Source organism: Eretmochelys imbricata, chromosome 13 (genome assembly GCF_965152235.1).
Source record: "Eretmochelys imbricata isolate rEreImb1 chromosome 13, rEreImb1.hap1, whole genome shotgun sequence".
Taxonomy (NCBI): Eukaryota; Metazoa; Chordata; order Testudines; family Cheloniidae; genus Eretmochelys; species Eretmochelys imbricata.
Genome location: NC_135584.1, coordinates 20,180,456 through 20,194,067, shown reverse-complemented (window position 1 = coordinate 20,194,067; position 13,612 = coordinate 20,180,456). Strand labels below are relative to the sequence as shown.

Here is a 13,612-nt window from a genome sequence, read left to right as displayed (position 1 = left end):
AAGGCTCTGGAGCAGAGCCCGCGGCGCATGGTCGGGGCTGGCTGTTCTCCGTGCTCCATGGCCCCCGCGGCCCGGGTCTCCGAGCTGCGCCGCGCCGGGAACGAGCAGTTCCGCAACGGCCAGTACTGTCAGGCCGCCGCGCTCTACAGCCAGGCGCTGGGGCTGCTGGAGGCGGCAGGTACCGGCCGGCCCGGCCCTGAGCCGCGCACAGCAGCAAGCGGGCGGGACTAGGGCCCGCGCTGGGGCTCGGGAACGGGGGCGCAGCTGTTCTGCCCAGTGGTGAGGCATGCGGGTGCGGAATTTACCTTCCCTCCAAGCTACGCCTCCCCTTGGGGCCCGGGATGTGAATCCGCCCGCCCCCAGCCTCCTCCCGGGGTGCTGGTACTGGGGGGTGAAACCACCTTTCCCTCCCCTAAAATCACTGCTCTTCCCTGGCCTGTGGAGTTGGGGGGGTGAAGCTGCCTGTCCTTCCCCCCCCCCCCCCCGCCCGTGGGTGCAGGGCCGCTTTCGCTCATTCTTTTGAGTGGTGGCAGCCTGACGTCGTCCCAAATGGAAGATGGGCCCCATGCCTGTTCCTTGTACATGCTGGGGCCTCAGGTAGGTAGAGGCCTTGAGCCAGGTAGATGCAGGGCAAAGGGAGAAGATCCCTGTTGTGTGACCCAACAGCTGAGCCCCAGATCCGCTATTTATATGAGTGCCCCCTCAAATACAAATCCCCAGGTTGCAGTAGGACTTCATCCACTCAGCTGCCCTGGGTGGCTTTAAATAGTTTCATATAAGAGACAGCAAATGGATGCCCCTTTAACTGCCTAGGTGACAAAATGCCTAGAGGGCACCAGTCTGTGCCCCTACATGGAATAGCTTTATGTACCCATACAGTATGACATTATTGCCCTGTATGTGTACTCTCGGTCTGGTAACAGAGGGTAAAGGAACAAGCTACAGTTGTTTAGGCTCCAAACTTGCCCTGCCATAAAGTTATGAGTGCTTCTTGAAACTCTTCTGCAAGCCAGAGCATTTCAGTAACTCTGGCTACCACCATATGCTGTCTCTGCCGACTGCACCATTGAAAATGCCAAATTACTGAATCATATATGGACAGGTGAGAGAGTGATGTGGGCTTGGGAACAGGGCAGTTCTGAGCTCCAAGCCTATATCTGACCCTAACTTTGGACTTAACCTTTCTGCTTCTCTCTCCCTATCTGCAGAACAGGAATGATGATGCTTTTCTACCTCTCAGCAGGCATGAGGATTAATTAGCTAATGCTTTGGAGATGAAAAATGCTGAGTATTATTGCTGGTACTGATAGTGATATCAGCAATAAACCTCTCTGTTCTCTTTCCCCAGCTGTGACTTCAATACCTGTAATATCCACAGCACGTGGAGTCTTGCTTTTTGCAAGAAACTTCAGATGAGTTGGCTTTAAGGTCTATTGAATAAACTGTTTCACACTTCATGGTTTGATTTTTTTTCTGTCTCTGCTCTTAGGGGAGAAGAATGCTGAGGAAGTGAGTGTCCTCTATTCAAATCGAGCTGCCTGCCACTTGAAGGATGGAAATTGTAGCCTCTGTGTTAAGGACTGTTCAGTGTAAGCATCTTCTGTCTAGAGAAAAGCTGTATTTTTGTTTTGAATGATACAGGATTGAATATAGTATCTGCTATATATGTCCCCTGTTACTGCGTGATGATATTTTGTCCTGGCATAAGGATGTTAATCAATCTTTATTGGTCTCTCTTCTACTTTCTTATGAACATTTTTACCATGTTGCATCAAGTAGGGGCAGAGTCTGCTCTACACACGGGTGTAACTGAGAACTAGATTTGGCTCATAATTTAGAAAGAGTTAGGCCAGGGACCCTGGTCACCTCCCATCCCCAAATTCCTCTTTCCCAAACATTTGTAATGGAATATGGCATGGTAGAGACTTGCTCCTCAGTAAGCAGCAAATTTAAGACTAAGGCTATGAAATCCTAGACAGGCTGGAAAAGCCCACATAGCTCATCTAGGGTATGCCTAATGCCCCACAAAAAGTGTTCTTAGCTAACTTGGGTTAGCTAACCTGAGTTAACTCTGGTTTAAAATAGCAGTGATTACACAGCAACTTGACATAACCCTAATCTGCCCCCCTCCATCTCTGCAGGAAAACAGTAGCCAGATGCTCTTGCCTTTAGGCAACAGTTTGTCTGTATAGCACCAATAGCATGTTACATGTACACGCAGCTCTGAAGACAAAGATTCTGCCTTAAACAGCTTACCACCTTCTACGGCTAGTGCAGTGGGATTCTGTGGTTGCCATGTCAAGATTTCTTTATAAATCTTAGAAATGCAAAGTTTAAAATGTTTGAAGTGATGGTGTAACCATCTTGGTCCCAGGATATTGGAGAGACAAGGTGGGTGAGGTAATATCTTTTACTGGACCAACTTCCGTTGGTGACAGCGACAAGCCTTCAGATTTAAAATTTTTATTAAAGCGAATTTTAAAATAATTATATAATACATAGGTTGAGAAAAGAGTGTCTATACATCTGGGTGTAGTGCTTAGATTATCCACAAATACAAAGTTTGTTTTGAAAAATCATATGATACATAGAGTACATAATCAGCAATAACCCAAATTTTAGGTGAATAGATTTAACAATACAGTTTAGATATTAGAATCCAAATACCCAGATACATCACTCATGAAAAGTTGTACAGAGATTTGGTTGTGGAAAGCAAAATACATCAATAAGTGGAAACTGCCCCCCAGTAATAAAGAAGAGATCTGTATAGAATTCTCAAAGTCTGAGAGAGGTGTTCTGAGTGTCACAGTTAAATACAAGGTGGAACAGATTGTTAAGCATAAGTAGTACACAATATGTATTAACTACACCTCTGTGTAGCTCGAAAGCTTGTTGCTTTCACCAACAGAAGTTGGTCCAGTAAAATATTACTGCACCCACCTTGTTTTTCTCTAAGCTTAAAATATGACAGTTGAGCAGTTTTTTTCGAATAGATTATTCTGGTGTGGATTGGTTAAGAGCCTTCTGCCTACCCTAGTGTGTTTCATATGCAACTGAATGGCTATGTACATTGATAGGAACAAAGTTTAAAACCCTTTTTAATGCGAATGGAATTATTTTAGCAGTGTGGAGAACCTGTTGCAGCAGGGAATGAGCCATTAATTTTATTTGGAGCAGAATACTTTCACATAACCTTTCTTCTTTGCTAAACGGTATGGCTGTCAATTAATTACAGTTAACTTACACTATTAGAATAGAATACCAATTGACATTTATTAAATATTTTTGGATTTTTTCTACATTTTTCAAATATATTGATTTCAATTACAACACAGAATACAAAGTGTACAAATAATATAAAGCTCACTTTATATTATTTGCACTGTAAAAATGGCAAACAAAAGAAATAGTATTTTTCAGTTCACCTCATACAAGTATGGTAGTGCAATCTCTTTATCATGAAAGTGCAACTTACAAATGTAGGGGGTTTTTTGTTACATAACTGCACTCAAAAACAAAAAAATGTACAACTTTAGAGCCTACAAGTCCACTCAGTCCTACTTCTTGTTCGGCCAATTGCTAAGAGAAAATAGTTTGTTTATATTTACAGGAGATAATGCTGCCTGCTTCTTGTTTACAATGTCACCTGAAAGTGAGAACAGGCATTCCACATGGCACTATTGTAGCTGGCGTCGCAAGATATTTACGTGCCAGATGGTCTAAAGATTCATATGCCTCTTCATGTGTTGGCCATTGTTCCAGAGGACATGCTGATGATGCTCGTTTAAAAAAAAAAAAATGTGTTAATTAAATTTGTGACTGAACTCCTTGGGGGAGAATTGTATGTCTCCTGCTCTGTTTTACCTGCATTCTGCCATATATTTCATATTATAGCGGTCTCGGATGAATACCCAGCACATGTTGTTCATTTTAAGAACACTTTTGCTGCAGATCTGACAAAATGCAAAGATGATACCAGTGTGAAATTTCTAAAGATAGCTATAGCACTCGACCCAAAATTTAAGAATCTGAAGTGTCTTCCAAAATCTGAGAGGGATGATGTAAGGAGCATGCTTTCGGAAGTCTTAAAAGAGCAACACTCTGATGCAGAAACTACAGAACCCAAACCACCAAAAAAGAAACTCAACCTTCTGCTGGTGGCATCTGACTCAGATGATGAAAATGAACATACGTCAGTCTGCACTGCTTTGGATTGTTATCGACCAGAACCCGTCGTCCGCATGGACGCATGTTCTCTGGATTGGTGGTTGAAGCATGAAGGGACACATGAATCTTTAGTACAACTGGCATGTAAAATATCTTGCAACGCCAGCTACAACAGTGCCATGCAAACGCTTGTTTTCACTTTCAGGTGACATTGTAAACAAGAAGCAGGCAGCATTATCTTCTCCAAATGTACACAGACATGTTTGTCTGAGTGATTGGCTGAACAAGAAGTAGAACTGATTGGACTTGTAGGCTCTAAAGTTTTACTTTCCTTTATTTTGGAATGCAGGTTTTTTTGTAGATAATTCTACCTTTGTAAGTTCAGCTTTCATGATAAAGAGATTGTACTTGTATTAGGTGAACTGAAAAATACTATTTTTTTTTTACAGTGCAAATATTTGTAATAAAAATAAATCTAAGCACAGTACACTTTGTATTCTGTGTTGTAACTGAAATTAATATATTTGAAAACTTAGAAAACATCCAAAAATATTTAAATAAATGGTATTTTATTATTAACGGTGTGATCGTGCGATTAAAAAAATTAATTGCTTGACAGCCCTACTAAATGGGCCTTTGTGACTGTCACTGGGAGAAAAGTTTAATATTTTCTTCCTTTAACTATTGGCTATATTATCACGGAAATTAGAGATGGAAACCTTCACCAAGTCCCCACTACTGCAAGATTTGTTCCCTACAATGCAGTATGTGAATACAATTTGAAATATAGCCACACATTTCAAGACTTTGCCTTTGAAAATTTCGGTCATAGACAGTTAAGACTCAACAAGCTCCCAGGTGATATGGTACCCATGTGGGAGAATCTGATATTAAAAAAACTTGACCTTCTGACTACCTTTCTGATGAATTTAGCTCAGGTGGCCCAGTGAGCTGTGTTGTTTTCTCCCCACTGATCTAGTGCTCTGGACCTGGTCCCTTTTGGAATCAAACCCCTACTGAGGCGGGCAGCAGCCTATGAGGCTCTGGAGAGATACCAGTTGGCCTATGTGGACTACAAGACTGTATTACAGGTTGATTGCACTGTACAGGCTGCACACGATGGTGTCAACAGGTAACTCCTAACTCCATTACTGTTACACAGACCAGAATGAAGACTTGAAAGTACAGCAGAGCTCATTCAGCTGCCTCTGCGAATCTCAGCCCCACTTAGCTGGGACGATTGCTTGGGAGCAGGTTGGGTGCATTGGAATGCTTTGTAAATGGCATAGATCTGATTGTTATGCAGCCTAGCACTGTTTCTGTGGTGTGAGTTCTTTGGTGATATTTGCTGCCAGCACTAAAGCTAGCTGTTCCCGTCAAGTTGCTACTTCCCTTTATTATAGCTGGGGAATTATTCCATTTGGCCATGGAAGTTTTCCATATTTTATATAATGTTTATTTTTAGGCAGCTAACCAATTACAAGTGGCCACGTTCCAACCTGAAGCCTCCTTAGTACCTTTCTGTTCCCAAGAGCAGGTCTATATGAACACAGTGTGGTCTACTAAACTACTAAGCCTCTGTGCTGCTCCATATCTTCTTATGTTTCACAGCACCGGTGAATTCTAGTAAATTCATAGCTCCCATCCTAGCATATCTTTTTGCTTTTGGTATTGTCAATACTGAGAAGAGACTCCTTTCATTGAAACCCTTTATGTAGAGCCTAGCTTTGCTTTTCGCAAAGGGAGAGAGGAACTGAGCTGACAGAAGTTGGCAAAAAGGGCCCTGCAGAAGAAATATGGAGAATATGTAAAGATAATTCATTTTAAGTTTCTTGCGAAAGAGTGTATACCATTAAATTAAAAACTGCTGTTTGTGGTAACTGGATAGTCTTCTCTTTTTTTAAGCTTCCTTTCTGAATGGCATTACAGCCACAGACTTCCTCTGTTTATCTTCTTATTGCCCGGAATATCTGATCTCATGAAGAAGCATGGCATTGTGGTTCAGACCCAGAACTGAGATTCAGGAGGCCTCAGTTCCAGTCCTGGCTCTGTTACTGACTCACTGTGTGACCTTGGGGACAAATCATTTAACCCCAAGGCCTCTGTTTTCCCACCTGTAAAATGAAAACACATCTACCATGGGTGTATGTGAGGTTTAAGTCATCAAGTGGCAAGCACTAAAATGACAGTTTTCTTACCCTAAAGGCACGTTTTCCTAACTATACACAGTTAGCAGGGTTGCATGCACAGCAGTCACACAGTATTTGCCTGCAGATGCTCAGTTAGGAGCCTGCCTGTTGAAACTGAGCACTGTCCTGGAAAGATGGCCTGTTCTGCCAGCAGACTTGGTAGCTACACACCCTATATCTCTATTTCCAGAATGACAAAAGCCCTGTTGGAGAAGGATGGCCTTGAGTGGCGCCAGAAGCTCCCACCAATCCCTTCAGTTCCTATTTCTGCTCAGCGAAGATGGGACTTTCCTCCTGCAGGAAGCCAGGCGGCTGCCCCAAGACACAAACCATATGAAACTGCATCTCTAGAAAAACAAGGTGAGCCTTTCCCATGTTTAGATGGCACATGGAGTTGTGGGACTGAGATGGGACAGTAAAGTACAAGGCAAATGCTAAACTTGGTCTGGTGCTTAAGGCATTGGCCTTGGTCTCAGGAAAAGTAGTCTCTGTTCCTGGCTCTGCCACAGACTCAGTGTGTGACCTTCACCAAGTCACTCAACTGCTCTGTACCTCAATTCCCTGCCTCTACAACGGGGATAACATAATACTTCCTTTCTCCCACCATTTGTCCATAATGGTAAACTCTTTCGGGCAAAGATTGTTTCTTACAATGAGTTTATCCATTGGGGTGCTGTTCTTGCTTGGCACTTATATTTTATTACAGTAAAGCCTATAATAAATACTAATAAACCAGTCATTCCATTCTGTATCATGCTGCGGACAAGCTACCAACTTGGGATTCTTGAATTCTGCTGAACAAGGAATTGATGGGATTGCAGCTTAACCCTGATTTAAGTACAATTCAGAGAGTAAAACCAGGTGTGTGATTCTCGCCCTCAGCCTTCTGTGGCCTTGATCCTTTCAGGCAAGTCTAGCCATCTCTTATTCTCAGTAAATCTATGGTGCCCCGTGGTAGCACTCAGATATCTAGGTGGGTTTCTGTCCAAAGATAGTCTTTCCACAGAACAGATTTCTCTGAGAGAATTCAGGCTTTTCTGTGGTTGCTTAGGTTTTCATACTTAAAAAGTAGGGTTTTTAATTAACTGTATTGATCACTGCCATTAACAAATGTGACTGCTTAAAGCTCTTTCATTTTTACGTAGCAGTATGTTCTCTCAAATACAACTTCCAGTGCCTACTGCTGCCATGATTGAAAGAGCAAAAATTTTGAAGCAAGAAGGAAATGAACTTGTGAAGAAAGGGAACCATAAAAAAGCTATTGAAAAGTACAGCGAGAGTCTAAAACTCAGTAACCAGGAATGCACAACTTACACCAACAGGTAACGTACAAGCACCGATTTACCATATTTCCCTTTGGGGGGCTCTCTTTAAGTAATTGCAGTAACTCTTATCAAGTTTGGACCCAACCCTGCTGTCTGATGCCCACACACAGCTCCCACTTAAATGAATGGGAGCCAGGTGCATGCCTGAAGGTAGAATTTTACCTTTAACGTTTATCAGTGTTGTGGTCAGAATACATAGCTTGTGCAAGTGTGTGGGAGATTAGGGGAAGCATTTTCTCCTCATAACAGATGTTTGCTCTGCAAGTGGAGATGCCTTTATTTTCCAAAGTGGCTTTAAGGAGCCTGTATGGAAATTCTCAGCTTAAATTGTTCGGCTTTTACTTCTTTCAAATCTTTAGTTCTGTTTAGAATGTTCTGTTTTTGATGGTGCCTGCTCTCCACTACCTACAAATAATGGTGTAATGACTTATCAGAAACCTTTACTGCTTGTGGTGCATTTGAAGGCAGCTGCAGAGAACCGAGAACCTTCCAGGACAGTACACACAGAAAATTGTAACCTTAGAAATTCTTAAAGCGACAGCTGGGGACTGAAAACTATTTAAGAAAATTATTAATTCTTACAGATTTGTGGAGCAATTATTTTATCGACTCCCCTTTTAACCAAAACAAGTTTTGAGCTCAGGAAACGAGAAGATCCTTGATAGTACCTCATTCTAAGTTTATAGAGGAGGCTTTTTTATTAAAGAGAAGCTTGTGACTGGGCAGGGGTTGAGATGAGACCTGCTGTGGGTACACACATGCTGCACAGTAAGATGCTGTCTAGCCTTGTTTTGAAAAACCTTTTTAATCTCTACCAGTCAGTGCAGGGTTTGTACAATGAGACTTTCTCCATGGAAGAAACCTGGCTAAGATTGAATATAGTGCCCCAAAGCAGGGATCATTGTAGCCCACCACTTGAAGCCTAAAACCTTTAACTACCATTGTCTGTGCTCCAGAGCTCTTTGTTACCTGTCTCTGAAGCAGTACAAGGAAGCAATACAAGACTGCACAGAAGCTTTGGAGTTAGATGCTAAAAATATTAAGGCGTTTTACAGACGTGCTCAAGCATTTAAAGAACTAAAGGTAAGTAACTGCAAACAAGTTTCAGACCCCTTTCAGGACTGGGATAGAGAAGCCATGTTCTCACAGGCATCACTGAATCTTGAATCCCACAACTGTGGAGTTTCCACAGGCCTTTTATAACTTGCCTCTGTGCAAAACAACTACAAATCTGCTAGCTGACTTGGAATCTCCCTTCACTATGTACCACACCTTAGGCTAGTGATTTCACTGGCTGACAGCTCCATGGATGTGTGTGGATCTTTCTTTGGGAGAAAAAAGACCTGAATCAGGGTGTTTGTCCTTTTTATAGGTGTCCTGCAAGTCAGGTTTTCTGAAAACAATGCTTGTATTACCAAAAACTTACAGTCATGGTTCTTAGTAAGTCAGTAGCAGCTACCTTCACCTTTGTGTGGATTTCTCATTTGCTAGCTTCAGGTTTCTTGGTGTCTTGAGTTGCCTGATAATTTCCTGGAAACAGCTAGATCCTGTGTTTAGGGCACTGAAAATGACTATAGAGGGAGGTTTTGGCAAACAGCCTAGATCTTAAACTACAGCTAATTGTGGCGTTCTGCACTATTTAATCAGTGAAAGCAGCTCCTGTTATAACATGTAATCTAGGTGTAATATTAGACTGACACTGGAGCAGGTTAATGCATCAGCTTCACCTCCCATATAAACAGAGTGTCTTTCTAGTCCCCAATTTATGTGCATTACAAAACAGCTATGCAGTTGTCAGTCTCTTCTGTGAGAAGCACATGTGAAATAGAAAGGGCTGTGGCAGGTAGTCCTTCAGTGTGTGAGCTTTTAAAGGCCAAGTTTCAAAAATGTTTGCATTTTCAGTGTTCTAAAAATGTGTTTTGCTTCTAGGATTACAAATCAAGCATGGCTGACATTAATAGCCTTCTGAAAATTGAACCAAAGAACATAGCTGCACAGAAACTACTGCAAGAATTGAACAAGAACTTAAAATAAAAAGGAGCATGAAATCTGTCTGCTCTTTACTGCAGAAGACAGGCTTTCCTTTTAATACTGATACAGGGGCCCAACACTGTAGGGCCAGCTCTGAAATCTACCATCCTGATTTGCCGAGTAGTAGCTAGTTCTCTACTGCTTAATTACACATACATTAATATGTACCATCTATATCAAAACTGGTATCTCCTTGTAAGATCTTTATAAATTTTAAATGACCCTGTTTTTGAGAAACATTCAGGTTAATTTCCTTGGTATAAGGTAATTTTGTAAACTCATTATTTATTTAAGTTAATCTGTCTGCCAAGATGGGTGTGGGGGCTAGGGCTCCTCTTCTGGCTGGGGCATGTCTTCAAAAGTAGTAAACTGAGTTTATGGTAATGTGCTCAAAGTGGAGAGAAGCAGATCTGCTGTGTATACTGCTTCTGCTTGCTTAAACAAGCCACTTACAAGGGCTGCTGCATGAGAAATTAAAGGCAGGGTTTCCCTAGCACAGTTCCAGACTCTCTTTTAAATATGAGGTGAGACCTCAACAAGAATAAATGACTCAGGTGTTCCCTGTCTTAGCTGGTGCCTACTGGCCCAAAGCTGCTTTTGTTTAGAGTAACTGTTCGGAAGCTTGCAGCTGCTTCCACATAGCTCTTATCCCTCACAAAAACAGGCATCAAGTCTTTAATTTAAAACTGCCTTGGTACTGTATTTGTGAGATATCTTCACTGCACTTGAAGTTTGGGTCCTAGCAGCTTTGAACCTTTACAACTTCTATCTAAACGTTTTAGCTTGTTTGTGTCTTGATAGCCAGCTGCTATTACTGCTGGTACAGGGAAGAGGGTGTATGATGGTATCCCACATGAGGCCTCTGACGTGAAGAACTATCTTCCTCTATTAGACTTATGAGCATGTTATACTCTGATTCTTCCCATCGAGTAGTGGTAATGAGTTACTTTTAATCTTGAGATCTAAATAGATAACAGGATGACTTGTTTGGCAAAGCTACTGTATGAACAATGCAACTTCTATTAAAAGCCAGCATGTGTTACAGCTGTGTGTGTGTTTTTATTAGAATTGTGTATTTGACACAAGGCTCTGGGTATACTCTGTTACCATAATTGTTGCTGGGACAGGGAATATTTCACCACCATAAAGTACTATTTTATTTGTCCTTATGGTCAAGGAGCTTCCGTAATTCAGTATCACTGCAGAAGTCTCATTTATGCACTGCTAAAAACACTATTTTCCAAACTTCTATCCCAGTGTATGCTTAGGATGTTAGATTGTTGCATGGGCAAAAGAGAAGCCTTGCAGTTTAGCTACAGTGTAAAACAGAAGTGTTAACAAATCTGAACTGGAGATGTTTCCAGGACACTAACTACAAGCAGGGCTTGATTACTTACATTGAAGTACCGTTAAAGAGTCTGCTTTTCTAACCTATCGTTCCCCCTGCAAATTGAAGAATATGCTATTTCCATTCCTAATCCCTTGTAGGGTTGGTGTGGCATGCCCTTACTTTCTCAGGACAGATCAATATTTTAGATTCTATTTACCTCTACCTTAACTGAGTTCAGGAATTAAAAAATGCTCTCATTGTGTTAATGGAATGAGAATGTAGCTACAAAAAGCTTTTGGAGAAGGCTGGGAGGGAGGTGCTGCTGCCTTAGCTGGGTCTAGCTGAGGATCTATTCACTCCACAACCACACAGCTGTGCTGTAATGCTTCACCTTTCATTGTAAAATCACTGCTTGCCTTTGTAGCTGCAGCGAACCTCAAAAACAGGAGCTGCATGCAGTGATGTCTACAGCAAGCCTAAAACAGTAGGTCCAAGAGGCCCTGTTCATCTCACCATAGGCTATTTATGCTATAGCTATACTATGGCTATGCTACTGGAGACACAAGTATCTGTTAGGTTTCATCTCCCTGTGCTGCTAGGTCTGCCTGCAGCTGCCTCTTCATCTGCAGTCTTTCCTAAAAGAGGGAGCTGATTGGATAACAGCACCATGTTCCTCTACTGGCCTACAGACAAAACACCAGGCAGCAGGTGGTTAGGGAGCCAGTTAAGAGAAGTGGATGCTGGTTAGCCGGACTGCCTCACAAGGTACTGACCTACTGAGGCCGGCTATAATCTCCTTTCCTTGGTACATGTTGGGGGGAAAGAGTTTGAGTCAGGCCCCCTGTATAACTTTGGAAGAGCAGAGGCTGACAGAGTGAAGCTGCGCTACTTGGAGAGAAAAGCAAAAAGAAAAACCCATCCTTAAAAATAAACTGTCAATGAGTATTTTCCACTGAGCTGCAGCTGGTGGTCGGGGATAGAAGTGAAGGGTGGTGTATGGCTGAGTAAATTGATATTGCCATGCTAGTTACAGGTTGGTGCTATTGAATTTGGTCTCATTTTTGCACGTTATACATGATCTGGGCTCTAAGGCTGTAGGCCAGTAGCTCTCAACCTTTTCAGACTACTGTACCCCTTTCCGGAGTCTGATTTGTCTTGCATACCTCAAGTTTCACCTCACTTAAAAACTACTTGCTTACAAAATCAGACAAACACCATAAGTTTCACAGCACACTATTACTGAAAAATTGCTGACTTTTACCATATAATTATAAAATAAAATAAATATTGTACTTGCATTTCAGTGTACAGTTTATAGAGCAGTACAAAGTCATTACCTGTAGGAAATTTTAGTTTGTACTGACTGCTCTGGGGCTTTTTATGTAGCCTGTTGTAAAACGAGACAAATATTAAGAGGAGTTGATGTAGCCCCTGGAAGATTTCTGCGTACCACCAGGGCTACGCCTACTCCTGGTTGAGAGCCACTGCCCTAGGCCATTACTGTTTAGTGTACAGGTGCCTGTTACACTCTCTTTACCACAGCCCAGCAGCATTTAGATGGGAAGAATCAGGCAATCAAAAATGAAACAAACAGCTTTCTATTACGGAGCCTAAGCTCCAGATACTAACTGAACACATACATGCTCAAAGCAGAAGGGAGCACAGTGCATTCATGGAGAAGCTTTTCACAGAAGTTAGCTGAAGGACCCCATCAGAACACAGGAGAAAGGGAGTATCAACTCATCAATTCCTGTTAGGCCTTGAGCCCAGGACGGAATAGGCTATTTCTGCTAAAGCTCAGGAGTGGCTCTACCTAGGAGGTAGCAGTTACACTCACTCTTACAAGTTGATTGGTGCTTATAGACCTCAGCTTCCCTCACACGGTTTTTAACATCTCCTCTCCCCCTTCAGTTGTATGCAGTAAGCCATACATCTTTGCCATCTCTGACTAGGAGGGACATAGTTTAATGCTAAGTGTTTCTAACCACCAGTTCAGTTCCAGCTCTGACTAGGGTGTTACAAGTAAAAAGGTGCATTATTAATTACTAACATTTCTGCAAGCAACAAACAGCCTTTGCCCAAGAGAGTCCAAATATTGAAACAGCAAAACTGGCTGCAATTGAGAAGGGAGGATAGAATGAAGAACATGACATGACATACACACATTTGTAACATACTTAAGAATCCGTTGGTACAAAAGGTATTATGTAAATGTAGCAGACTAACCCAGTCACTGCTATTGGAAACCCTCCCATTCACAGGAGTTGCCATACTTGATCGACCTTGGCTCTGATCTAGTCTAGTATTTTGTCTCCCAGTGCAGCCAGTGCTAGATGCTTTACAGAAGATGTAAGAATGTCACACTAAGCAGATATGAAGTAATCTGTCCCCCACATTAGTTCTTGAGCTCAGTGAGTCGCACAATTTGTTTGCCTTTGTTAATAGGTATTTTCCTTGATCAGTTTTGAATTTGCATTTCATCGAATGTCTCCTTGTTTCTGTGTTAAGAGGCAGGAAGAACAAACTCCCACTCTGCCATCTCTTTAACATTCACTTTTCCATATTTT

The 13,612-nt window shown here is 42.1% G+C and overlaps 1 protein-coding gene across 1 annotated transcript; it reads left to right on the top strand.

Annotated features, from left to right (window-relative positions):
• On the top strand, positions 1 to 10,759 carry TOMM34 (translocase of outer mitochondrial membrane 34). The gene is made up of 7 exons (XM_077832167.1): positions 1 to 178; positions 1,490 to 1,589; positions 5,150 to 5,302; positions 6,550 to 6,719; positions 7,534 to 7,681; positions 8,641 to 8,767; positions 9,614 to 10,759. Exons 1-7 carry the CDS (start codon positions 28 to 30, stop codon positions 9,716 to 9,718), a joined length of 954 nt encoding a protein of 317 aa, XP_077688293.1. The 5' UTR covers positions 1 to 27; the 3' UTR covers positions 9,719 to 10,759.
• The last annotated feature ends 2,853 nt before the right edge of the window (positions 10,760 to 13,612 follow it).

What these genes read in the sequence shown, in the direction of transcription:
- TOMM34 (XM_077832167.1), top strand. Translation starts at nt 28, where the DNA reads ATGGTCGGGGCTGGCTGTTCTCCGTGCTCCATGGCCCCCGCGGCCCGG. An exon ending in GCACACGATGGTGTCAACAG is followed by an intron (nt 5,303 to 6,549) that starts GTAACTCCTAAC and finishes CTCTATTTCCAG; the next exon opens with AATGACAAAAGCCCTGTTGG. An exon ending in TGCATCTCTAGAAAAACAAG is followed by an intron (nt 6,720 to 7,533) that starts GTGAGCCTTTCC and finishes TACAACTTCCAG; the next exon opens with TGCCTACTGCTGCCATGATT.